Source organism: Mus musculus, chromosome 18 (genome assembly GCF_000001635.26).
Source record: "Mus musculus strain C57BL/6J chromosome 18, GRCm38.p6 C57BL/6J".
Lineage (NCBI taxonomy): Eukaryota > Metazoa > Chordata > Mammalia > Rodentia > Muridae > Mus > Mus musculus.
Window position 1 is genome coordinate 32,357,391 of NC_000084.6, and position 21,689 is coordinate 32,379,079.

The following is a 21,689-nucleotide window of genomic DNA, read 5'->3' on the forward strand; positions in this document are numbered from 1 at the left end:
AACGCATGAGATATTCTCAGTGTAGAATGTCATGTGCAGGTAAATGAATGAATGGATGAGTGAATGAATGAATGGATGAACAGAAATGGAGCGGCAGTGTTGGAAGGTCTTTGGAAGCTTGGCATACAGTCGGAGTCCTCATGTGTGTCCTGGGGCAGAGGATCCAGAGTTTACAGGGACCTACAGAGTTAGATGAGACTGTGCTTCACCCACCAGTGTGGGACATGGCTCAGGTTCTGTACTTAGCAGCAATGCAATGTTATTCTTTGTTAGCCATGATATTTGTTCTTTTTTCCTTCCTTCCTTCCTTCCTTCCTTCCTTCCTTCCTTCCTTCCTTCCTTCCTTCCTCCCTCCCTCCCTCCCTCCCTCCCTCCCTCCCTTCCTTCCTTCCTTCCTTCCTTCTTTTCTTTTTTTTTTCAGACGGAGTTTTCTACACAGTCCAAGCTATGTCCTGAACTCACTATGTAGACCAGGCTGGCTTCAGACTCATAGAGATCCTCCTGCCTGTTTCCCAAGTATTGTAATTAAAAAGGCATACACCATCATGCCCCTGAGTTTTTGTTTTTGTTTTTTTTTCCAGCCATGACATCTTAAACACATAATACACCTTTAGCTTTAACCTTGTTTTCTCATTGGTAAAATGAAAGTGATTATTAATATTTAGTTCATAGGGTTGCTATGAGCATTCAAACAATCTCTTTAAAACTAGCTCAAAATGGTAGTTTGAATTTCAATTGTCTTTTCCTACCCAAAATCCTTACAACTGTTAGAAAAAAAATATGCACACACCACAAATCTGTATTGTAGAGAACAAGAAGGGGGTGAGCTCAGCTGGTACACAACTTGTTTTGTTTGGGTTTTGTTTTTCAGAGGCAGAGTATTCACTATGTAGACCTGGCTGGCTTGGAATTTGCTATGTAGATCAGGCTGGCCTCTAACTCTGAGATCTGCTTGCCTCTGCTTCTCGAGTGCTGGGATTAAAGGCATGTGCCACCATGCTTGGCCTATCTTGGTGTTTTGAGACAGGATTTCTCATTGGCCTGGAACTAACCAGGTAGGTTAGGCTGGCTGACCAGCAAACTCCAAACTGTTTCTGCTTCCCCAGTGTTGGGAATAAAGGTGTTCCATCATGCTCAGCTTTTTTTTTTTTCTAAGATTTACTTTATTTATATATGTGTTCTGCCTGCACCTTTGTCTGTGTGCCTGGTGCTTACAGAGGCCAGAGAAAGAACGTTGGAACAGGAGTTAAAGACGGTTATGAGTTACCACGTGGGTGCTGGGAACGAAACCTGGGTCCTGTAGAAGAGCAATACATGCTCTTAACCCTCGGGCCACCTTTCCAGGTCAGCTGATCAGCTTTTTATGTGGGTGTTGGGGGTTAAATCCTCGTTCACATGCTTGTACAAGTAAGCCCTTTAGCATTGAGAAAGTGCCCCAGTCCCGAAGCTTTGATGAATCTCTTGTTTTAAAGAGAGGTGGTATTGGAGGGTAGGACCATTGCAAATCTGAGATATGTGGTTTTGCAGGTGAAATGATTGATGGGCAGGGTGTGTGTGTGTGTGTGTGTAACCGACAGGGTAATGTGTTGGGATGTTAAGATAGGAATGACAGAGCCAACCAGTTGTCTTCCCCATTTCCCTCTTTAACCAAACAGTATGCATGAGTGAGACGTGCAAGCTCTTTACTTACAAAGGCCAAGCAACAGTCTTTCCCCACAGTAGGCTCAGACAGAAACTGCAGAACAAGGGTGAATCATACCAAGTTGCTGGGGACCCAGCAGATGAGCTTCAGGGGTAGTGGGTGAGCAGTCTGGGTGACTCATCAGGACATAGGTAGACACTTAGGGCATGTGCTCAGAGGTGGCACTTGCTGCTGTTTCATGGTGGCCCAGGGGTCAGTTTATCCAAGGCCAGTGTGCCATGGCAGGAGCATCCCCAGCCAGCCTGAGGCTATAGGGCCAGACAGTATATGGAGATTCCACCTTTCTTTCCTCCCTTTCTTCTTCTGAGCTGTGCAGATCTCTAACCGGTCCTCTCTGGTTCTGCTGAAAGTAAAAGGGAGAAAGGGAACCTAAAAAGCAGAACTGGAATGTGTGCTCAAAAGCGTATTCTATTTAACGCTAAAGCCCCAGCTTTAAGAGGTCAGCATAGAGAAAGACTGTTTAAGTGGAGATCAGCGCTGAGCCTGAAGTCCACAAAGTCCTCCTGTCCTGCCAGCTCCGGGCCCAGGGGCAGGACAGGATTGCTGTGCTCCAGTTTTTCCTTGTGTCTGCAGATCCACTTGCTCATTCTCCTCAACTCTGACTCTGACAAAGCTCACAGGAAGAGCTGATGAGGAGGCATGGTTTCTCTTGTCACCTTGAGGTCTAGGATCACCTGAGAATATGGCTTCTGTTGGGGAGTATTTATTAGGTTAATTGAGGTTAATTGTGAGTAGCACCATCCTCTGGGCTACAGCCCTGGGCTGTATAAAAATGAGAAAGTGAACTGAGCACAAGCATCCGTCCTTCTGATTGTGGGAGTGATGTTATGCTACTAGCTGCTCCTAGCTCTTGCTGACTTGATTTCATCGCCATGATGGACTGTCCCTTTGAACTGTGAGCCAGAATAAGATATTTCTTCTTATATTGCATCTATCAGACTATTTTACCACAGGAGGAGGAGGAGGAGGAGGAGGAGGAAGAAGAAGAAGAAGAAGAAGAAGAGGAGGAGGAGGAGGAGGAGGAGGAGGAGGAGGAGGAGGAGGAGGAGGAGGAGGAGGAGGGAGGGAGGGGGGAGGGGAGGAGATAGGGAGGGGGAGGGTAGAAGGAGTGGGAGAGGGAGAGGGAAAGGGGAGAGGGAAGATGACCACCACTGTCACCAAACCAAGACAGAAGGCAGAACAAAGACAAACAAACAAAATTAAATCCTTGTGCCTTCCAGGTATGACCTAATTTGTTACTTATGTTCAGTAAAACATTCTCATTCAACATATTAATTTGGGAGAGAGGCACAAGCATTCAATATGTAGCAATGAGCTTGAAATGTTCGTGGAAAAAAAGGAAGCAACTGTGTTGGTGGGCTTTATGTATTGGGGTGGTTGGGCCCGCTGCTTTGTTAAACACTAGTAGAACTGTTGCTGGAGGAGAAAATTGTGTAGCTATGACTGACATACATAGTCAGTTGATGTCAATGACAAAGGCAGCCCTTTGTAATGTGGGTGAGTCTCCTGCTATCAGGTCAAGGCAGGGCTAGCCAAAACTATAGTCTTCTAGAATAGAAAGTATTAGCCGGATTGTGACCAGAAATCTCAAAGGAGTTTCCAGTCTGCTGGCCTGCTCTTCAGATCTCAGACCTGGCCAAATCTAAGATAATTTAAGTATCAAAAAGATAAAGAACTAAATTGATAGAAAATGTGAAAGAGAGAGAGAGAGAGAGAGAGAGAGAGAGAGAGAGAGAGAGAAAGTTAGGTGGTGCAGGCCTGTAATCCTAGTACTCCTGAGGCTGTGTCAGATCAGACTGGGCTATAACAGGCACTAGGATAGCCTGGGCTATGTCAGGATAGCCTGGGCTATATCAGGAGACCCTATCTAAAAAGCAAAACAAAAACCTCAAAACAAACAAAAAGCCCAAAGCAAATCCAACTAGTCAATCAAAGAAAACAAACAAACAAATAAACAAAACAAAATGTCCGAAGGAAAATAAACGGTACTGGAAACTCTATTAAGTGAGGCAGCCAGGCTGGGAAGACCACAGCATGCTCTCTCTTGATGCAGGTTGCAGGTTCTAAGTCTCCTATGTGTATGTACTTGTGAGATGTAAGTGTGTTGAGGCTGGGAAGCTAAAAGCAGCCAAGAGGGGCAAACAGGCTCTGAGGGAGAAGCTGGGGAGGTGATAATGTAACACACGTGATATGAATACGGGAGAGAGAACGCTGGGCAGAGAGCTTTAACAGGAACGAGGGAGCAGCAGAAAGGTCAACGGAAACTAAGCATGAAAATGCCGGAAAGAAACCAGACACTTTGAAAGCTTACTAAAAAGTAATAATTAAAACTACCTCAGTGCATTTACAGCAATGCTTAAAAAGAAAGCAAAAGTGGGGACACCCACTTCATCTGTCACCACTGATGACAGTCCACTTCATCTGTCACTACTGTTACCATTTCCTCATTCTAGGAGTAAGGAAGCACAATTGTGCATTTGTTTTTGTCTTTTTTTAAAAAAACAGGAAATGTAGAAAGATGTTAGAGTTGGAAAAATCTCTCCTTGTGGTTCCCAGTGAGAAATCAGGTCACCGAATGTGTCTTTCTAGACACGGAACATTCCTATTAGAGAGTCACTGGGGGTCAGATTCTGTGCAGAGTGACCAATGACTTCCCCGCAACTCCACTGCTCACTGCGATGTGAAAACGACTTGTTGTGATGGAGCCATGAAACATCATCACCTTAGCAACCGGTCCAGCCAGCATCAGACACTTCTCATGATGGCACGGTCAAGTGTTCAGTGTGGCAATTCAAAAGTTGATCACTAGCTTTATTGATTTGTGTGCATTATGGGGGCAAGTCTGTGCTGTGGCACGTGTGTGCCAGTCAGAGGACAACTTTCAAGAAACTTGTTTTCTTCTTCTGCCACGTTGGTCCTGGGGATTGAATTCAGGTTGTCGGGCTTAAGACAAGTGCCTTTACGAAGACAGACATATTTCCTATGGCGTGATTATGCCAAACCAAGGCTACAGAACAAATCAATCCTCTGGGAAAACAGTTGTGTCATGTTCAGAATATAGGCTACTCTGTAGGTAACTAGCCCCCTCCTTCCCCCTCTCACTCCCCCTTCTTTCCATCCCACCCCACTCTGTGTGTGTCTGTCTCAGTCTTTCCTTCTCTGTGTATGTTAAAACAAAACAAAACAAACAAACAAACAACAAAAACACAACAACACCAAAACCACAGCCAAGCTCAGAGGTGCATCAGAGAGGCGGAGGCAGCTCTATTCCTGGGGATTGCAGAATCCCCTCATTAAATTGGGAGTTCCAGGATATTCCTTGTCTTAGAAACGCGGTATATGACTCTGAAGAATGACATCTGGCTTCCATAAGTTCAAAACATACACACACACAGGCACACGCACACACAAACACAGGCAGGCATGCGCACGCACATACACACACACACACACACACACACACACACACACACCAGAAAGAAAAGGAAGCCTTAAAAGGAGGCAAGCACTTCGTGGGCAGGGAGGACCGTGGAATGAGCTACATCTGACTGATAACATCGCTGTGAGCGAGCGCAGAGCCCGTTGAATTGGACATTGTCAGAGATGTTTACTCGGAGTGAACAAAAACCATGATTATGTTGTGTCCTCTTCTGTAAAATGCAAAATGCAAAACCCATGATTTCATTGCAAGAGTAATGCTGGCCACCTGCACTTCGGTGAATGTGCGTCTGTCTGTCCCAGCGAGCCTGTCCTCAAGGTCCAGCCAGGCCAAGCCCAGCTGTGTCCCCAGAGCTTTCCCCAGCTTCTGGCGTTGTGTAGCCAGGCAGGATTAGTAGATGTTGACTTCAGAAGCAAGGCAGAGCATCAGGAAAAACGTGAGCTAGATATGACTTTAACTCCCACGTCCTGGCCAATGTTCACAGGGAAGGAGGAATGGTTGGGGCAGACTGCTTAGTTGTATACCTTGCAAGCCCGAGGACCTGAATTTACCACCAAGAGCCCACATTAAAGAAACTCTGGGCCCAGTGGCTCATGCTTAAAACCCCAGATCTAACCCTTGGGGTTGACTTCCAGTCAGGCTAGTTTATTTGATAAGTTTAGAGCAATGAGAGACCCTATATCTAAAACCAAAATGGACAGTACTCGAAGAATGATACTTGTGGCTGTCCTCTGACACACAGCATCCACAGGGACACGCACACGCACACACACATGTACATACACATACACATACACACACACACACACACACACATGTACATACACATACACACACACACACACACACACACACACACACACACACACACACATGCCCATATACATAAGCATAAGACAGGAGGCATAAAGAGCAGCCATGAGTGTGAAGATGGCTAAGAAGACAAGGTTAGACAAATGCACTTGCCAAGGACGAGAGCCAAGCTCTAGGGAGGCCAAGGTCTCCTCATTTTCTTTGCAGTGCTGAGGGCCATATCTGACCTTGGGTGAATGGTTCCTACAGCCCTTTTCATGGCACACTTCCTGAATGCTTGGTCTGTGCCCAGCCCAAAGGATAGTACTGGGTACTGCTGTTAACCAGACCCAGTCTCTATCTCCCAATGGCAGAGTTGAAGGCCGTGTCTCTCTAATGGATTCACCTCTACTCAAGGAAAAAGCAATATTTTGCAAAGTATGTTAGAAGTTTTCAATGTGGCATCTGAACAGAAAGTGATTTTTCCCCCTCTACAAGTGTCATTTCCTCTACAACTTTAGTCATCCTTTGGAGAAGAACACACGTCCTCAATCGCTGTCAGGTTAAGAACTGGGGCCAGAGCTGGGGAAGTGGCTCAGTCACTTAAGGTACTTGCTGTTCAAACACAAGGATCCTTAGTTGCTAAGGTGTGGATGTGCACACCTACAGCCTAGGTGCTAGGAGGAAGGGCTGGGGCTGGGTGGAGACCAGGGGATCCTTGGAGCTGGATTCTCAGAAATCTTAAAAGAATGGTGGAGAGCCTCATTCTTCCATTTGGACAGAACACCTTTCTAGTGTGTGGCAGGGGTACTAGGTGTATAAGATAGGCAAGCATAGCATTCTAGGGGGTATGGCCAAGAGTCACTTGTCTTAAGTTATGTGAGTCCAAGAAGGAACTCTGGGATATTGAGTTAAGTTCCAGTTTTGCCTCCCAGTCCCTCGCTCCCAGAAACAGAGCTCAGGCTTAAATTCTATTTACAAATACCCTGTTCATACAGCTAGGCTCTACTCTGACTAGATCATAACTAAATATTTATTTTAACCTACATTTTGCCCCCTGGCTGGTTAGCTGTGCTCAGGTACCATGCGCCCATGCATCTGTCTCCTCCCCTCTTTTTGGGCTCCTCTCCTGCCTCCTTCTCTCCCAGAATATTTTTCCTCTCAGTGCCCCACCTCTATTTTCTGCCTAAGCCATAGGCCATAGCCTTTTAAACTGATAGGTGAGGAGGCATCCATACAATACACAAAATGATCTCTGTACGCTGGGGGAGCCGATACCAAAGCCAAAGATGTCATGCCAAGTAGCTGGGTCTCTCTGTGTTCCTGCTTATGTGTGTGTGTGCCCACACCTATCTTCAGAAAAGATATATTCAGAGTCGCAACAGTGTACAGCCTGGGCAAAGCTGTGATGTGGGAGCACTGTCTGGGCAAAGCTGTGATGTGGGAGCACTGTCTGGGCAATGCTGTGATGTGTGAAGTTGGGGAACCACCTCTACCCAAGTCCTGACACACAGTCACTTGGGACTTAAAGACTCAATGGCTTCATAATTGGATTTTGGGTATATATGATGCATTTGGATAGAAGAAGAGACAGGAAAAACAGGTAAGAATAAGGAAAGATCTGTCCCGAAGGAAGCAGGAGGAGCATGGGAGAGGGGAGGCCAGCTATGGTGGAATTTCAGTTGATCCGGGTTCTCACCAACATTTGATGGCATCAGTCTTTTTAACCTGAGTTACTTCTTTCTGTACATGCTCAGTGTTAGCCCATCTGAGGCTCAGTTTGACTTTCCTAACATGAGGGAAAATGAGCCTCTTACTTTATGTATAAGATATTGTTTATCACCATAAAAAAACACTTGACAAAACTAACCTAAGGAAGAAAGGGTGTTTTCAGCTCTTGGTTAAAGAGTACAGCCCATCATAGGGGTAGTGGGAGGAGCCGGTCACACTGAATCTGCACTCGAGAAGCAGAGAGTGAATCTGTATACAAATCAGATCTGCATGTCATAGGCAAGCTTATCTGTGTGGATTAAGTCGCCATCTTCACAAGAGTGCCTTGGGGAGAGAAAGCTTTCAGGATTTTCAAGTTCCCTTTAACAATCTTTTGTGACCTTGAGCTTCTTTTAAAAGATTTACTTATGATGTGCGCGTGTGAGTTCAGATGTGCTATGGCTTGTGAAAGTCAGCAAGAAACTTTCCGGAGTCAGTTTTCTTCTTTTCCTTCTTTTGAGGCAGGGTTTCTCCTTTGTCTGTCCTGCCTCATGCTCCATATCAGCTGGCCCTCAGGTTTCTGGGCAGTTCTCCTGTGTTAGCCTGTCATCTGCTGTAGGCGTGGTGAGACCACAGAAGAATACCACCGCACTGGGAGATTCCATGATTTCAGAGATTAAACTTGTGTCATCGGGTTTGCCTGGAAAGTGCTTTTAGCCAATGAGCCATTTTGCCGGGCACATTTAGCTATTTTTAACGGTAGCTTAATATTCAAGTTATAAGTACGCCAAACTTAGACACAGACAACTGCAACTTAGACATTTATATGGGCCTCACTTTTCACCATGGTACTTACACCATGTTTTAGCACAGCAACCCAGGACGAATGCATTTGTTATAGACCCTGACACTGCTGCTAAAGGGTGCAGTGCCTTGTACCCTGTAAATATGAATCAAGGAAGTGAGCAATCCTCTTAGATACCCTATAGCTTATTGATGTGTTTATAGATTAGTGAAGCTTTAGCAATGCTTAAAAGGGGCAGGGGTAGTCTTGTCTCTGTGTTTTGTTTGTTTGGTAGCTAAGACAAGAATAATTATAGTAAACTTCTGGAAAGCATCTCCCAGGATGGGCTCTGGTCTCGACGGGATCTCAGCAGTAATTTGTTGCAGGAGTGCTGGGCAAAGGGCCGTTTGCTTTTCTGTACTTCTGTTTACACACTGGTAAAGCTGGCAAAGGTCAGACTCCTGCCTTACCTGAGATGCAGGCCACACACTACACTGGATATCTGAGTATCAATCGTGGTAAAAATCACCCGTCTACGAGTCCCCGAAGTGCAGGGCCAGGGATGTTAGGTCACTTCCATCTCCTAACAACAGCCTGGCCAGACCAGTGGGATTACTTTCTTTGAAAAGAGCAAGTAGGAAAAAAGAGCCCAGGGCCACATAACCAAAGTGGTTAGAAGAGCCATTCAGTGTCACTAAGCACTGTTGTTGGGTGGTCTTCTCAATCCACTACCTTTTAGGCTCATCACGGACTGAGAGGTCAACAAAGACACAGAGGAGTAACGAGGAAACGGTCATCTTGAAAAGTTTTCCTTTTCAAGATTGTGTGCCTGTGGTTGATCTCATCAATCTTCTTACATCTTAGCCTTTGAGACAGGCTTTCTCAATCAAACCCAGAGCTCACTGATCGGGCTTCTCTGACTAAACAGTTTGCTCTGGGTTTTCCCTGTCTTCCAAGGCTAGAGTTGCATGTGAACGGTTTACATGGATGGGGGGAGGGGGGGGGGAAGGGTCTGAATTCTCCGGCTTGCATAGCTTTAATCATCGAGCAACATACTCAGCCCAGGCACGACCTCCCCCACCCCCTGCTTCCCCGCCCCATGCCCATGTGCTTTTTCTGGTGGCAAAAGGACAGAACTGGTTTATATGCTGCCAGAAGCTTTGTTGCTCTTCTTTTTTTTTTTTTTCCATTTTTTATTAGGTATTTAGCTCATTTACATTTCCAATGCTATACCAAAAGTCCCCCATACCCACCCACCCCCAATCCCCTACCCACCCACTCCCCCTTTTTGGCCCTGGTGTTCCCCTGTACTGGGGCATATAAAGTTTGCAAGTCCAATGGGCCTCTCTTTCCAGTGATGGCCGACTAGGCCATCTTTTGATACATATGCAGCTAGAGTCAAGAGCTCCGGGGTACTGGTTAGTTCATAATGTTGTTCCACCTATAGGGTTGCAGATCCCTTTAGCTCCTTGGTTACTTTCTCTAGCTCCTCCATTGGGAGCCCTGTGATCCATCCATTAGCTGACTGTGAGCATCCACTTCTGTGTTTGCAAGGCCCCGGCATAGTCTCACAAGAGACAGCTACATCTGGGTCCTTTCGATAAAATCTTGCTAGTGTATGCAATGGTGTCAGCGTTTGGATCCTGATTATGGGGTGGATCCCTGGATATGGAAGTCTCTACATGGACCATCCTTTCATCTCAGCTCCAAACTTTGTCTCTGTAACTCCTTCCAACTTTGTTGCTCTTCTGGAGCCAGCAGGTGACTAAGTAACTGACCCACTGCTGAGACCCCTCAAAACATCCATGTCAATGGGTTTGGAACCTGGGGTGCAAGGAGAGAGGCTCTTCTGGAGAACTCTAAGGATATTCATCTTCCCTGATCTGTACGGATGTCACAAAGAAACTGGACAGACCCAGGGAACGCTGTGTGGACAGCAGTGTTCAGCACAAACTCTGAAGGGCTTGTCCTGAGCACCTTTCTCCCCTCTAAGCATCTGACCTGGGTGTGGGGGCATAAACACGACCCAGTGTATTCATTACTTTTCTTATTAATGCAACAAAATACTCGACAAAAGCAACCTCAAGGGGAAAGGATTTAGTTTGCTCGAAGTTTGAAGGTATAGTCCATTATGGTGGGGGAAGGCATGAAGGCAGGAGCTTGAGGTGGCTGGTCACAGTCCACAGTCAGAAAGCAGAGAGCAATGGAGGGGTGTTTTCTCTGTTTTGTTCCGTCTAGGACTCAGCCTGATGAAATAGTGCCACTCATATATAGGGTGGGTCTTCCCAGATCAACTAATTCAATCTCTCTCATGGACTTATCCAGAGAACTGCCTTCTCGGTGACTCCACATCTTGTCAATCTTGATAATCAACGCATCCTGTTTGCTTAGGATAATCAGAGTTGATGTGTATTTCTTGGGTACAGTTATTTTTCTTATTACTAAAATCTGTCCCATGTTTGACATTCCAAACAAAGAGGGTGAGGTAGAGGCATACAGGAGAGAGTAGCTTGGAAGTAGCTGTAGGACTAGGCACGTGCTGGAGCTGTCTGTCAGAAGGATAGACCACATAGTAATGGCATACGATGTCTCTTTTCATTACAAGTGATCTCTGACTGGATTTATTTATCTATCCATTTCTTTTATTGAGACTGGGTCTCATGCATCGCAGACTGGCCGAGAATTCAGTATGTGGCTGAGGATGACTCTGAATTTCTTATCTTTCTGTCTTCACCTTCAGGATCTCTCTCTCTCTCTCTCTCTCTCTCTCTCTCTCTCTCTCTCTTCTTTCTCTCAGTGTGTGTGTGTGTGTATGTGTGTGTGTGTGTGTAGGCCAGGGGTCAACTTTAGATCTTTGGATGTCTTCCTCAATCATGTTCCATCTAATTTCTTTGAGATAGTGTCTGTCACTGAACCCAGAACTCATTTAATTGAGGGAGGCTGGCTCGCCAGCAAGCCCTAGAAATTATCCTGTTTCCACTCAACTGCAGCAGCACTAGAGTTGCAGGTGCACATTTTAAGTCAGGTCCTCTTGCTCATGTGGCAAGCTCCTTATTGACTGAGCTATCTCCCCAGGGCTCCCACCCTCCCAAAAAAATTCTTAAACTCTCTGTTTGGATCACATGAGTCCCTTGAAGCAAGGTATGCACATATCAAGTGCAAAAGAAACCTTTTCCCTAAGTCATACTATCTTAGTTGTTACATAGCAACATAGCAACACACAGCAATATGTTACACTGCTGTAATAGAATGTCTGATGCTGGGAAACACACACACACACACACACACACACACACGGAGAAGAAGTTTATGCAGTTCACAGTTTGAGATGGTGACTATGTAAGATTGGGTGGCCCTGCCTGAATTGTCCACTGGTGAGGGCTTTGTAGCCATGCTATGTGGCTAGAAGCCATATAGATACATGGCACAGAGTCTTTTTATATCAACCTATTCTCATGAGAACTGACCAAATCATGAGAGTGCTACACTAATGCTTTCTGAGGACAGTGCTCCATGAGTTAGTCACCTTTTCCTCAGCCCTGTCCCCTTAATGAGCCATACTTCTTTCTTAAAAGCATTGTGTTAAGCATGTTTCTAGCCCAAAGGAGTTAAAAAGAAGCGGGAGGATTGAAAGAGAAGATGGACTTGATAATATCTGGCATCTGCTATTTATAGTGACCATTTATTCTGTTTCCCACTGTAAACTAAAAGGGACATTAGTTCTATATTACAGACGGGATTTGAACAGTTTAAGTGGAATGCTTATGAATGGAACAGTAGTGCACAGGGAGCTAATTTCTAAACCTTTGTCTGTCTACTCCTTCCACAATACCTTTAGGCTGGTGGTATTTTACAAACAAGAGGATGAGAGTCATTTGAGTTCATGAGTTCTTGGACACATTATCCTACTTTTGATTCTCTGAAACAATTGGTTCTGCTTGTAGATTATCCTAGATTCTGGGCAAGATAACTCTTTCCATATATTAAGAGGTAAAGCCTACCATTCTAGCGTGAATGCATAAAGCTGATCTGTCCCAGAGATTGTGGGGTGCTGACAAAGCTCACACAGGATCTTCTATCCAAGTGTCCTTGTTAAACTCATTTCTGAGTTCCCATCTTTAAAAGGATAATAGTACAGCATGAAAAGACACAAAGGTTTCTTTTTCTGAAATTAAATATGACATCATCTCCCACTTCCCTTTCCTCCCCCAGCCCTTCTCTTGTACACCCCCCCCCCCGTCCCGCCCTTGTGCTCTCTTAAATTCATAGCCTGCGTTTTTGATTCGATCCTATGTTAAACACTATAGAAATATAACCTTCTCAGTTCATATAATGTTACTCATATGTATATGATTTTAGGGCTGGCCACCTGTTATTGGATAGTCATTTATGGGTGGGGCTTTTATCTAAAGAAGACTTATTTCTATTGCTCTCAGCATTCCTCAGTTGCCTGAGGTTCTTTACCTATTGGTGAAACCCTATAGACTTTCCTTTTCCATATAAGGTAGTGTCTCCATCTGTGCAATCCTTGTTCTGTCCTGTTTATGCAGCCATGTTGATAAGACTTCCTGGGTATAGATTCTCTGATATTTCTAGATGAACTCCCACAATAAACTTCCTGTTTTTCTTTTCCTCTCCTTACAGTCCTTGACCTTTGATGTAGGAGTTGTGTTATTGATGGGGCTGGGCACCATATGGTAACTTGTTCTTTGTATTTTAGTTGGTTCTGGTTTTCTGTATCATCTCTGCCTGTTACAAAGAGACGTTTCTTAGACGGGTGTGTGTGTGTGTGTGTGTGTGTGTGTGTGGAAACTATATTTACATGTGGGCATAGCTATTTAGAATGTAAGAGGGAATCAATGTGTTTTGGTGAATGGCAGTTGTAGGCTCTTCCTCAAGATCCACATCTTCATTAGCATCAGGTAGCTGGCTACTTGGTTTCTAGTACCAGGCATGACTTCCCTCTTGTTGACTGGATTCTAAGGTCAATTAGAGAGATGCTGATTCTGCAAAGGTGTGTGTGCCTCTCCTGTTCCCTTAGGGATTCTGTGACACGGTGGTCTCATTGTTTCATTTATAGGCAGCAAAGATGGGTAGGTTGCTTCCTTTTCTTGAAAACTTTCACGGCATGTCCTGACAGCACAACCACAGATTCTTAGATGCACATTACTTAGCAAAAGAAGCTGAAGAGGTTATATACTGGCTATGGTTAGATTCTGATAATCAAAGGAGTATTGATGCTTAAGAGATGATGCAGCACTGGGTGCAATTTCAGACAACCCAGGTTTGATTCTGATTTGGCTCATGGCCACTGTGATGGTTTGTATATTCTTACACCAGGGAGTGGCACCATTTGGAGGTGTGGCCTTGTTAGAATAGGTGTGATCTGGTTGGAGTAGGTGTGTCACTGTGGGTGTGGGCTTAATACTCTCACCCTAGGTGCCTGGAAGTCGGTCTTCCACTAGCAGCCTTTGGATGAAGATGTAGAACTCTCAGCTCTGCCTGTGCCATGCCTGCCTGGATACTGCCATGCTCCTACCTTGATGATAATGGACTGAACCTCTGAACCTGTAAGCCAGCCCCAAGTAAATGGTGTTTTTTATAAGACTTACCTTGGTCATGGTGTCTGTTCACAGCAGTAAAACCCTAACTAAGACAGCCACCTATAACTCCAGTCTCAGGGAATGTGATGCACTCTTCTGGCCTCCTTAGGCCTCAGGCACGCATGTGGTGCACACCGTACACAGCAGTGAAACACTTGTACACCTAAAGCAGAACAATATATATATATATATATACACACACACACACACACACATATATATATACACACACACATATATACACACACACATATATATGTATATATATGCATATATACGTATATATGTATACACACACACAAACACACACACACACACATATATTATTTTTTTCAAGACAGGGTTTCTCTGTGTAGCCCTGGCTGTCTTGGAACTCACTCTGTAGACCAGGCTAGCCTTGAACTCAGAAATCCGCCTGCCTCTGCCTCCCAAGTGCTGGGATTAAAGGTGTGTGCCACCACACCCGGCCAGAACAATATTTTTAATAAAAATAATATAAGTAATAACAAAAGGTGCTCAAGTAAATAATATTCTTCAGTTCGTGAATTATAAAAGAAACTCAAGGAGGGCTGGAAAAACAGCTCAGCCATTAAAGATTTACAACCTCAAGAATAAAAGAATCATAAGGAATACTGTTTCTCTGAGAGGAAACAAATTACCATCTTTAGCATGTCTATACAATGGGCATCACTACATCTATCAAAACAACCAAATCCAGAACACTGACAGCACCCAGAAGCTAGTAGGGGTGTGGATAGAGTGGTAGCATCTGGCCCTTGCTGGTAGGAATGCAAAATGATTCAGCTGCTTTAGAAGATAGCTTGGGAAATTCTTTTAACAGTGAATTTATTCTTGCCATTTGGTCCAGCAATTGCCTGTCTTAATACTTCTCCAAAGGAGTCTATACCTTATATTTATAAATGTCTGTGTAACAGATACTTTCAGCTACCTTATTTACAATTATCCAAAATTAGAAGCCAGAAAGATGTCCCTTACTAGGTGAGAGGAACAGCTGTGGAGTTTCAGGTAACAGGATGTTATACAGTGCTGACGGCATGAGCTAGAAAGCCATGGAAAGATACAGGAACCCCACCCTTCCCCATTCCCTGTGTCTGCTATACCTGTGTACTATGCATGTTTTTGCATGAGAGTCAGTGCATGTTGGGGGCTAAAGTTGACATCAAGAATCACTCCTGATTGCTTTTGCACCTTGGTCACTGAGGCAGGGTCTCTCAGTCAAATCCAGATCTTGGTGATATCACCAGCCAACTAGCTCTAGGGACACTGTCTCTACTTTTTAAGGCTGGAATTACAGGAAGACTGCCACACCTGCCCAGCATTTATATGGGTTCTGCTTTTGCCAAACTTTTGCTCCCTGTCTTGCGTGGCAAGCGCTTTAACCACTGAGCCATTCCGCTAGCTGTGTGACAGAAGTGAAGGAGGAATCCCAAATACATATTACTAAGTGAAAGACGCCAATCTATAAGGGCAATATACTGTGCAATTCCAGCTCTATAACATTCAGGAAGAGGCACACCAGTGCGGAGGGTGAACAGGTCATGTGTTGATGGGAACTGGGGATGAGAAGGGTGAATAGCTGGAACACAGGAGACAGTGAACTGCCCCATGTATGGTATGCACGATGCTATCTATAATGGTAAACATCTTACTGCACACTTGTCCAAAACCATAAAATGTACATCACCAAGAGTGAACCTAGTAGAAAAGTGAGATTATCAGGCTAATCAACTGTAATGAAGGGCCAATCTGATGCAGATGTTGATGGAGGGGAAGGCTACATGTCATGGTTAGTGTTGTCAACCTGATACAACCTAGAATCACCTGTGAAGAGAATGTGGGTGGCACCGTTCCCTGCAGTTGAGTCCTGAGCGAGTGTACAGAGCTAGCTGAGTGCCAAGTAGACATCGTTTTCTCTGCTTCTGATGTGACTAGTCCCCTTAAGCTTTTGAAACTGTGGTGTTCCCATTATGGTGGACTGCAACTTGGAATTGTGAGATAAAATAAATCCCTCTCCCAACACTGGTTTTTGTCAGGGTAATTTATCACAGCAACAGAAACAAAACCAGGATGCAATGCCTGAGTGTGAGTGGCAGTTATATGGGGAATGGCTGTGTCTTCGGCTCAGTTTTATTGTAAATCTAAACTGTTCTAAAAGGAGCTGGAAAGATGGTTCAACAGTTAATTGTATTCTGCTCTGGCAGAGGACCTGTGTTTTATTCCTAGTTCCTATGTTGGGTGGATCAAAACTGCCCATAACTCTAGCTCCGTGGGATCTGAAACCCTCTTCTGGCCTCCATGGGATCTGAAACCCTCCGTAGGCACCTGCAATCACTTGCACATATCCAGTGCGTGCATGAACACAATTTAATACAAATTAATATTTAAGAAGCTGTTCTGTTCCCAAGTCTTTGTTCTCTCTCTCTCTCTCTCTCTCTCTCTCTCTCTCTCTCTCTCTCTCTCCCTCCCTCCCTCCCTCCCTCCCTCCATATTCATTGCTTCCCAAATATTACCCTTAAAATAGTTTCCTTGTAATTTTTGCGTTCAAAATTTCTGTATGTGTGTGTTCATATGTATGACTGCACATGGAGACCAGACAACAATGTTGGATGTCATTCTTCAAGATACTGTCTGCCTTGCTTTTTGAGACAGGATTGCTCTTTTTTACCTAGAATTTGCTAATTTGCTTAGGATGGCTGCCCTAACCTGCACAGTGACCACTGCTTCCCGCTGTGGTGTGTGTGTGTGTGTGTGTGTGTGTGTGTGTGTGTGTGTGTGTGTGTGTGTGTGTGTAAGGGTGGTGAGAGGCTAACCTTGGCTATAACTCCTCAGGAGCTGTTCAGCTTGTTTTGGGACAAGGTCTCTCACGGGCCTGGGCTCGACTGTCAATTAGGCTGGCTGGCTGGTGAGCCTGCCTCTTTATTTGTGTTTTGCCGATGGGACTGGAGCCTCAGCATTCTTCCTTGATGTATGGTTGTTCTGAGCCTTTCATCCTGGGCATCTAATTAATTCCTACATAGATTTGAGGATAACACATGTATATATTTGGTTGTCTTTTCATTTATAATTACACCAGCAGCATCACTTTCCTGTTGTTTCCCAACTGTGAGAGATTCTCCAAAGGCTTCTCTTGCTGCTGTGCCAGCACGGCCCACCCTTTCCCAAGGAGGAGCATTACTCTTGCTTTGTATTTTTCTGTCATATTTTGAAACACCAAAAGCCCAATGAAGCAGAATCTTCTATTCCCAGGGGCTGACGGTAATAGAATTTGACTTCTGCTCATTTCTTTCCTCAAGGAGTGTTGGAAGAAAATGCTCTGACAGGCCTGGGGATGTGGATCAGTTGGTAGGGTACATGCCCAGTATGCATGAAGCTCTGTATATAGCATTTGAGCATCATTGCACAAACTTGTAGCCCCAGCATTTGGGAGGCAGAGGCAGGAGGACCAGAAGTTCAAGGCCATCCTCAGCTACACAATAAGTTTTAGGTCAAGGGATAAAGAAGATTTGGGAGGAGGAGAGTAAGGGGAGGGAGGAGAGAGAAAGAATTGCTGTGGGAGGGTAGTAGACAACTGTGAAATTAGGAAAGAGACCCCGAGGTAAACACGTATTTAGGAGAATGCTGTTTTAGAAACCCAGGCTGTCTAGATTATATTTGCTGGGCTCACAAATGGGATATAGGTTTATAATGATAATTTGCATGTTCTTGTGTGTATATGTTTGTGCATTTAAGTGTGTGGTGTACATACATGTGTTTGCCCATGGAGACCAAAGGTCAACCTTTGGTCAGTCTGGCTCGCCAGCAAGCTCCAGGGATTCTCCTGTTGGTGCTTCTCAAGCCCTGGCATGAGTCATACGTGGGCCAAGCTTTGTGTGCGTTCTGAGATCTAACATAGGTCGCATATTGATAATTTCAGCAATCTTTTCCATACCCAGGGTTTGGTGCTTGTGAGGGCTGGTTCTTTGCTTGTCATTTAGTCGGTGACCAGCTGCTGAGCCCTTCTTCTGGCCACAATAGGAAGACTAATGGACCAGGAAGAAGTCCAGGATGGGAGAATCAGGTGATATCCAGGAGGGCTCCAGGGATCAAGATGGGCCATTGTGAAGGCTGGCTGAGCTTTTTTGTTTTTAGGTCACCACTTCTCCATTTGTAGAAGGACTTGGTAGAGAGCTTGCAAGAGTACTTCCTGAATCCCACTCTCTCTGAGACACTGTCCCCAGCTGTCTACTGTGAGTGTTCCATACGTCTCACACTCTGGTTCCCATCCATATGTTGGACACATCTAAGCTTCCAGGAGCACTCATTTCTGTTCAGCTCTACCTATAGCTCGTGAAAAACTTCCAGGGTACCAAAGTGGCCCAGAACTTGCCACACCCCCCTTTGGGTCTGGCTTAGGGTAGAAAATGTGGATACCAGCATACTGCACAAATACATACAGTTGGCTCTCCCTATTTGCAGTTCTGCATTGTGGGGCTGATAACGTTCAGAGAAAATTTTCATCTGCACTGAATATCTGCATCGAACTCCCTTTTACTCCTTGTCCTTAGTCTCTAAACAATACAGTAAACAGCTATTTATACAATATTTGCATGCATTAGATGTTATGAATCATAAGAAATGATTTAAAGTATGTGGGGGCACAGGTGTTGGTTACATGTAAATACTCTGCTAAGTGTGTATGTTTGCATAATAGTGTGTGTGTGTGTGTGTGTGAGTGTGTGTGTGTGTCCACTCAAGGCTAGAGTACAGCCTGAGCTGTCATTTTGACACAGGGTCTCTGATTGGTCTGGAACTTCCCAGGTACAGTAGTCTGGCTAGACAGCAAGCCTCAAATAACTGCCTGTTTCTGCTTTCCCAGGGGTCTTTTGCATAAAAGACTTGTATACTGAATTTTGGTATCCATAGAGGTCATAGCAAGTCCTTCCTGTTCTAGTGATTACATCCTATGTGTCATAGGACAACCTTATCTTCATGAATACTGAATGACCCTTAATCATCTTCCTACTACAGGATTAGGCAATCCTCCCCTCCCCCACCCATTGGTGGCAAGACTAGGATGTAGTTGGCTTCTTGGTTGTTTCATTTGCAAAATGCTAATAAATTGGAGCCTCTTCCTCAATGGACTGCTGGAGACTGGGAGAAATAACGCTTATCAAATCACGCAGCTCAGTGCAGGGCACACATTAAGCATGTAGTTAACGTTAGGTGATCGTTAGGATGATAGTTAAAGGCCAAACTGGAAAAACCGAGTGCTTAGTCAGCATGGGGCTAGGCAAAGAGAAAGGGACAGAGAAACACGCCATAGGCCATAGGGTGCAGCAGGAGGCGGACGCTGGACTGCTAGCAGGAGGGAAATCCCTGGTAGGGCACTTTCCCAGCCCGCGGGGACTCAGGGAGTCCAGGGCCACGCACGCGTCTATCCCTGCACATTGTCTTTGATTTTTAGAAAGCACTCGACTCCTTCACCTGGTTACCTTTCTAGAGTTGCAGAGGTATCTGTTTGGAAGGAGAACTTACGCGGTGACACTGAATTGGGGACAGCATAGGTAGTTCCCATTCCCAGGCGAAGTCGTAAGCACGTCCGGGGAGTCCCTGACCTGCAGCCCCCAGTGCCCGCCCTCCAGGATCCCTCCTCCTGGGCGGTGAGATCCAGATCCCAGAATGGCCCTTTAAAAGGCAGTGTCGTGTCCGGAGGGGGCGGGCTGGGGGCCACTGACCCGCCCGCGGCTGGTCCTTTCTCCCCGCCCTTCCCTCCTCCTTTGGCTCCCTCCCTCCCTGGATCCCCGCGTTGCTCACTCGCTCTCCCCGCGCACGCTCCGTCTCCGTCAGTCCCCTGAGCTGTTCTAGTGCGCGGCGTGGAGCCAGGGCTCAGGCTGGTGGAGCGGCCGGGGCTGGAGGCTGGGAGTGCGGCGCGCACGGCCTCCCCGCGCCATTATCCGCGCTCGCTTCGGGCGAGGCCGGCGCCAGGATGGCAGAGATGGGGAGCAAGGGGGTGACGGCGGGGAAGATCGCCAGCAACGTACAGAAGAAGCTGACCCGAGCGCAGGAGAAGGTGAGTGAACGGTAAACCTGCCACACCTCTCGCCCCTACCCCTGGGATCTAGCTGGTCACTTCCGGAGGATCACCGCCAAGGAATCCCCGGGTTTGATCTTCTTGCAGCTAAGGTGCCCCCCTTCTCCCTACCTGGGCGCCAGCAGGGGAGAGCGCAGCTGTCCACCTTGTACCCCCCTCCCCCAATCGTTTTGTACCTTCGTGGCTCTTCTGCAGAGAAGTGGAGGCCCACGCTCCGGTTTGGTCCTCGGACGCGGGGTCCACTCTCGCCCTACCGTGGAGTCCAAGGGTCAGGAGGCTGGGAGGTGACCCCCAGTACTCCAGACCCAGGCGGGCAATCCAGGCGGGGCTTGTATGGGGCGGGGGAGGGAGCCTGTCTTACCACCCCTGGGGCCGAACGCGTCCCAGACTTCTAAGGCTACACTTTCTTTCCAGCTGGCTAGTGCGTACGCCCACTGCCCTCCTTTTCCTACCGCCTCTCTACCTTAGTCCCTGAAGGAGGGATCGCTTTTCTTTTTCCAAGAGGTGCCTGCGGCCTAGAAGGTCCCGCCCAGACCCGCCGGGCAGCAGATTCTGCACCCCTCGCCACACCGGGCTTTGGCGGTTCCAGCCGCTGGAGAGAGTGGTGGTGGTGGTGGGAGCTCAAGGCTCTCCGGTGGCCAAGAGAGGGGTGTGGAGGGCGCCACAGAAGCCCCTATTCCTGTTGTTTGAGAGTATTCTGGGGTTTTTGCAGGGGAAGGGATCAGAGCTTCCTGGGACACCCTGACTGTGCAGGAAATGCAGGGATTGGGGGCGGGGGTCCTTAGCTGGCCTGCCTTTTACCCCACGCCGTCCCTGGCTTATTGAATTGGATCACGCCAGCTGCTGACGCCACTTCCCCTGCCAATTCCGACTATGAAATCTGAGATTGTACAATCTGTGCTTCTGCCAGGGATAGCCCCTCATGGCTCTATCTGGGCTGGGGCCTGGTGGGGACAGGGACAGGCTTGCCTTTTTCCGTCCGTCTTGGGCTGTTTATAAACAATGACTTTTGCAGCTGAGAGCTGTGAGCTCCCCAAGGATGCAGCCACGTGATGGGGGGCGGGTAGATCTTCCTTAGAGCCCTACTCCTCATCCTTGTGGTTGCTAGCTAAGAAGAGGGTTACTGTGTCTGGGGAGGCTCTTGCTAATCCCCTGATCTGGCCAGCTCTCCTTTCCCCATGCAGGAGGAAAGCGAAGAGAGAGATTAGGACCCTCTCTGTAGTCTTCGGGTGGCTGAGGAGACCTGGGTGACCCAGCTGGAACGGTAGGCAGACAGAGCCACCCTGGCTCCCAGTGACCTAGTAATTCATCTAAGGTGCCTGGAGCCTGCTTCTCACTCCTAAAGGAAATGAATGGAAATATTGGGAGTAAGCTGAGACAAGTTCCCTACCCCCAACACACGAAGACCAACTTCATTATGGCTGCTCATTATAGCCAGCCTGCAGCTCTTCCCAGGTGCATTTGTTTGTGTATTTGTTCTTTGGCAGTAGCCTCCTTGATGCAACTCTGGGGGCCTCAAGCATAGGCTATGTTCCTTTCTTGTACATGGCCCTGATTCACTGGGCAAC

General features: G+C 46.4%; 1 protein-coding gene and 1 long non-coding RNA gene across 24 annotated transcripts in view; one reads left to right on the forward strand and one right to left on the reverse strand.

Annotated features, from left to right (window-relative positions):
• Positions 1 to 1,666: 1,666 nt before the first annotated feature.
• Positions 1,667 to 20,894, reverse strand: A830052D11Rik (RIKEN cDNA A830052D11 gene). Its single transcript, NR_045403.1, has 3 exons — positions 20,298 to 20,894; positions 14,040 to 14,193; positions 1,667 to 2,045 (listed from the first exon to the last, which is right to left on the reverse strand). It is a non-coding gene; the product is annotated as an RIKEN cDNA A830052D11 gene (long non-coding RNA).
• The window catches only part of Bin1 (bridging integrator 1), a 59,123-nt gene continuing 56,661 nt past the window's right edge, over positions 19,228 to 21,689 (forward strand). For 8 of the 23 annotated variants that reach the window (XM_006525978.4, XM_006525981.4, XM_006525984.4 and 5 more), the window contains exon 1: positions 19,819 to 20,100. In XM_006525978.4, the coding sequence (XP_006526041.1) occupies positions 20,017 to 20,100 (84 nt within the window). In that variant the 5' untranslated portion in view covers positions 19,819 to 20,016. Of the gene's footprint in view, positions 19,410 to 19,471; positions 20,101 to 21,689 lie in introns of those variants that run through there. The other 15 variants (XM_006525980.4, XM_006525986.4, XM_006525991.4 and 12 more) reach the window with 7 other exon arrangements.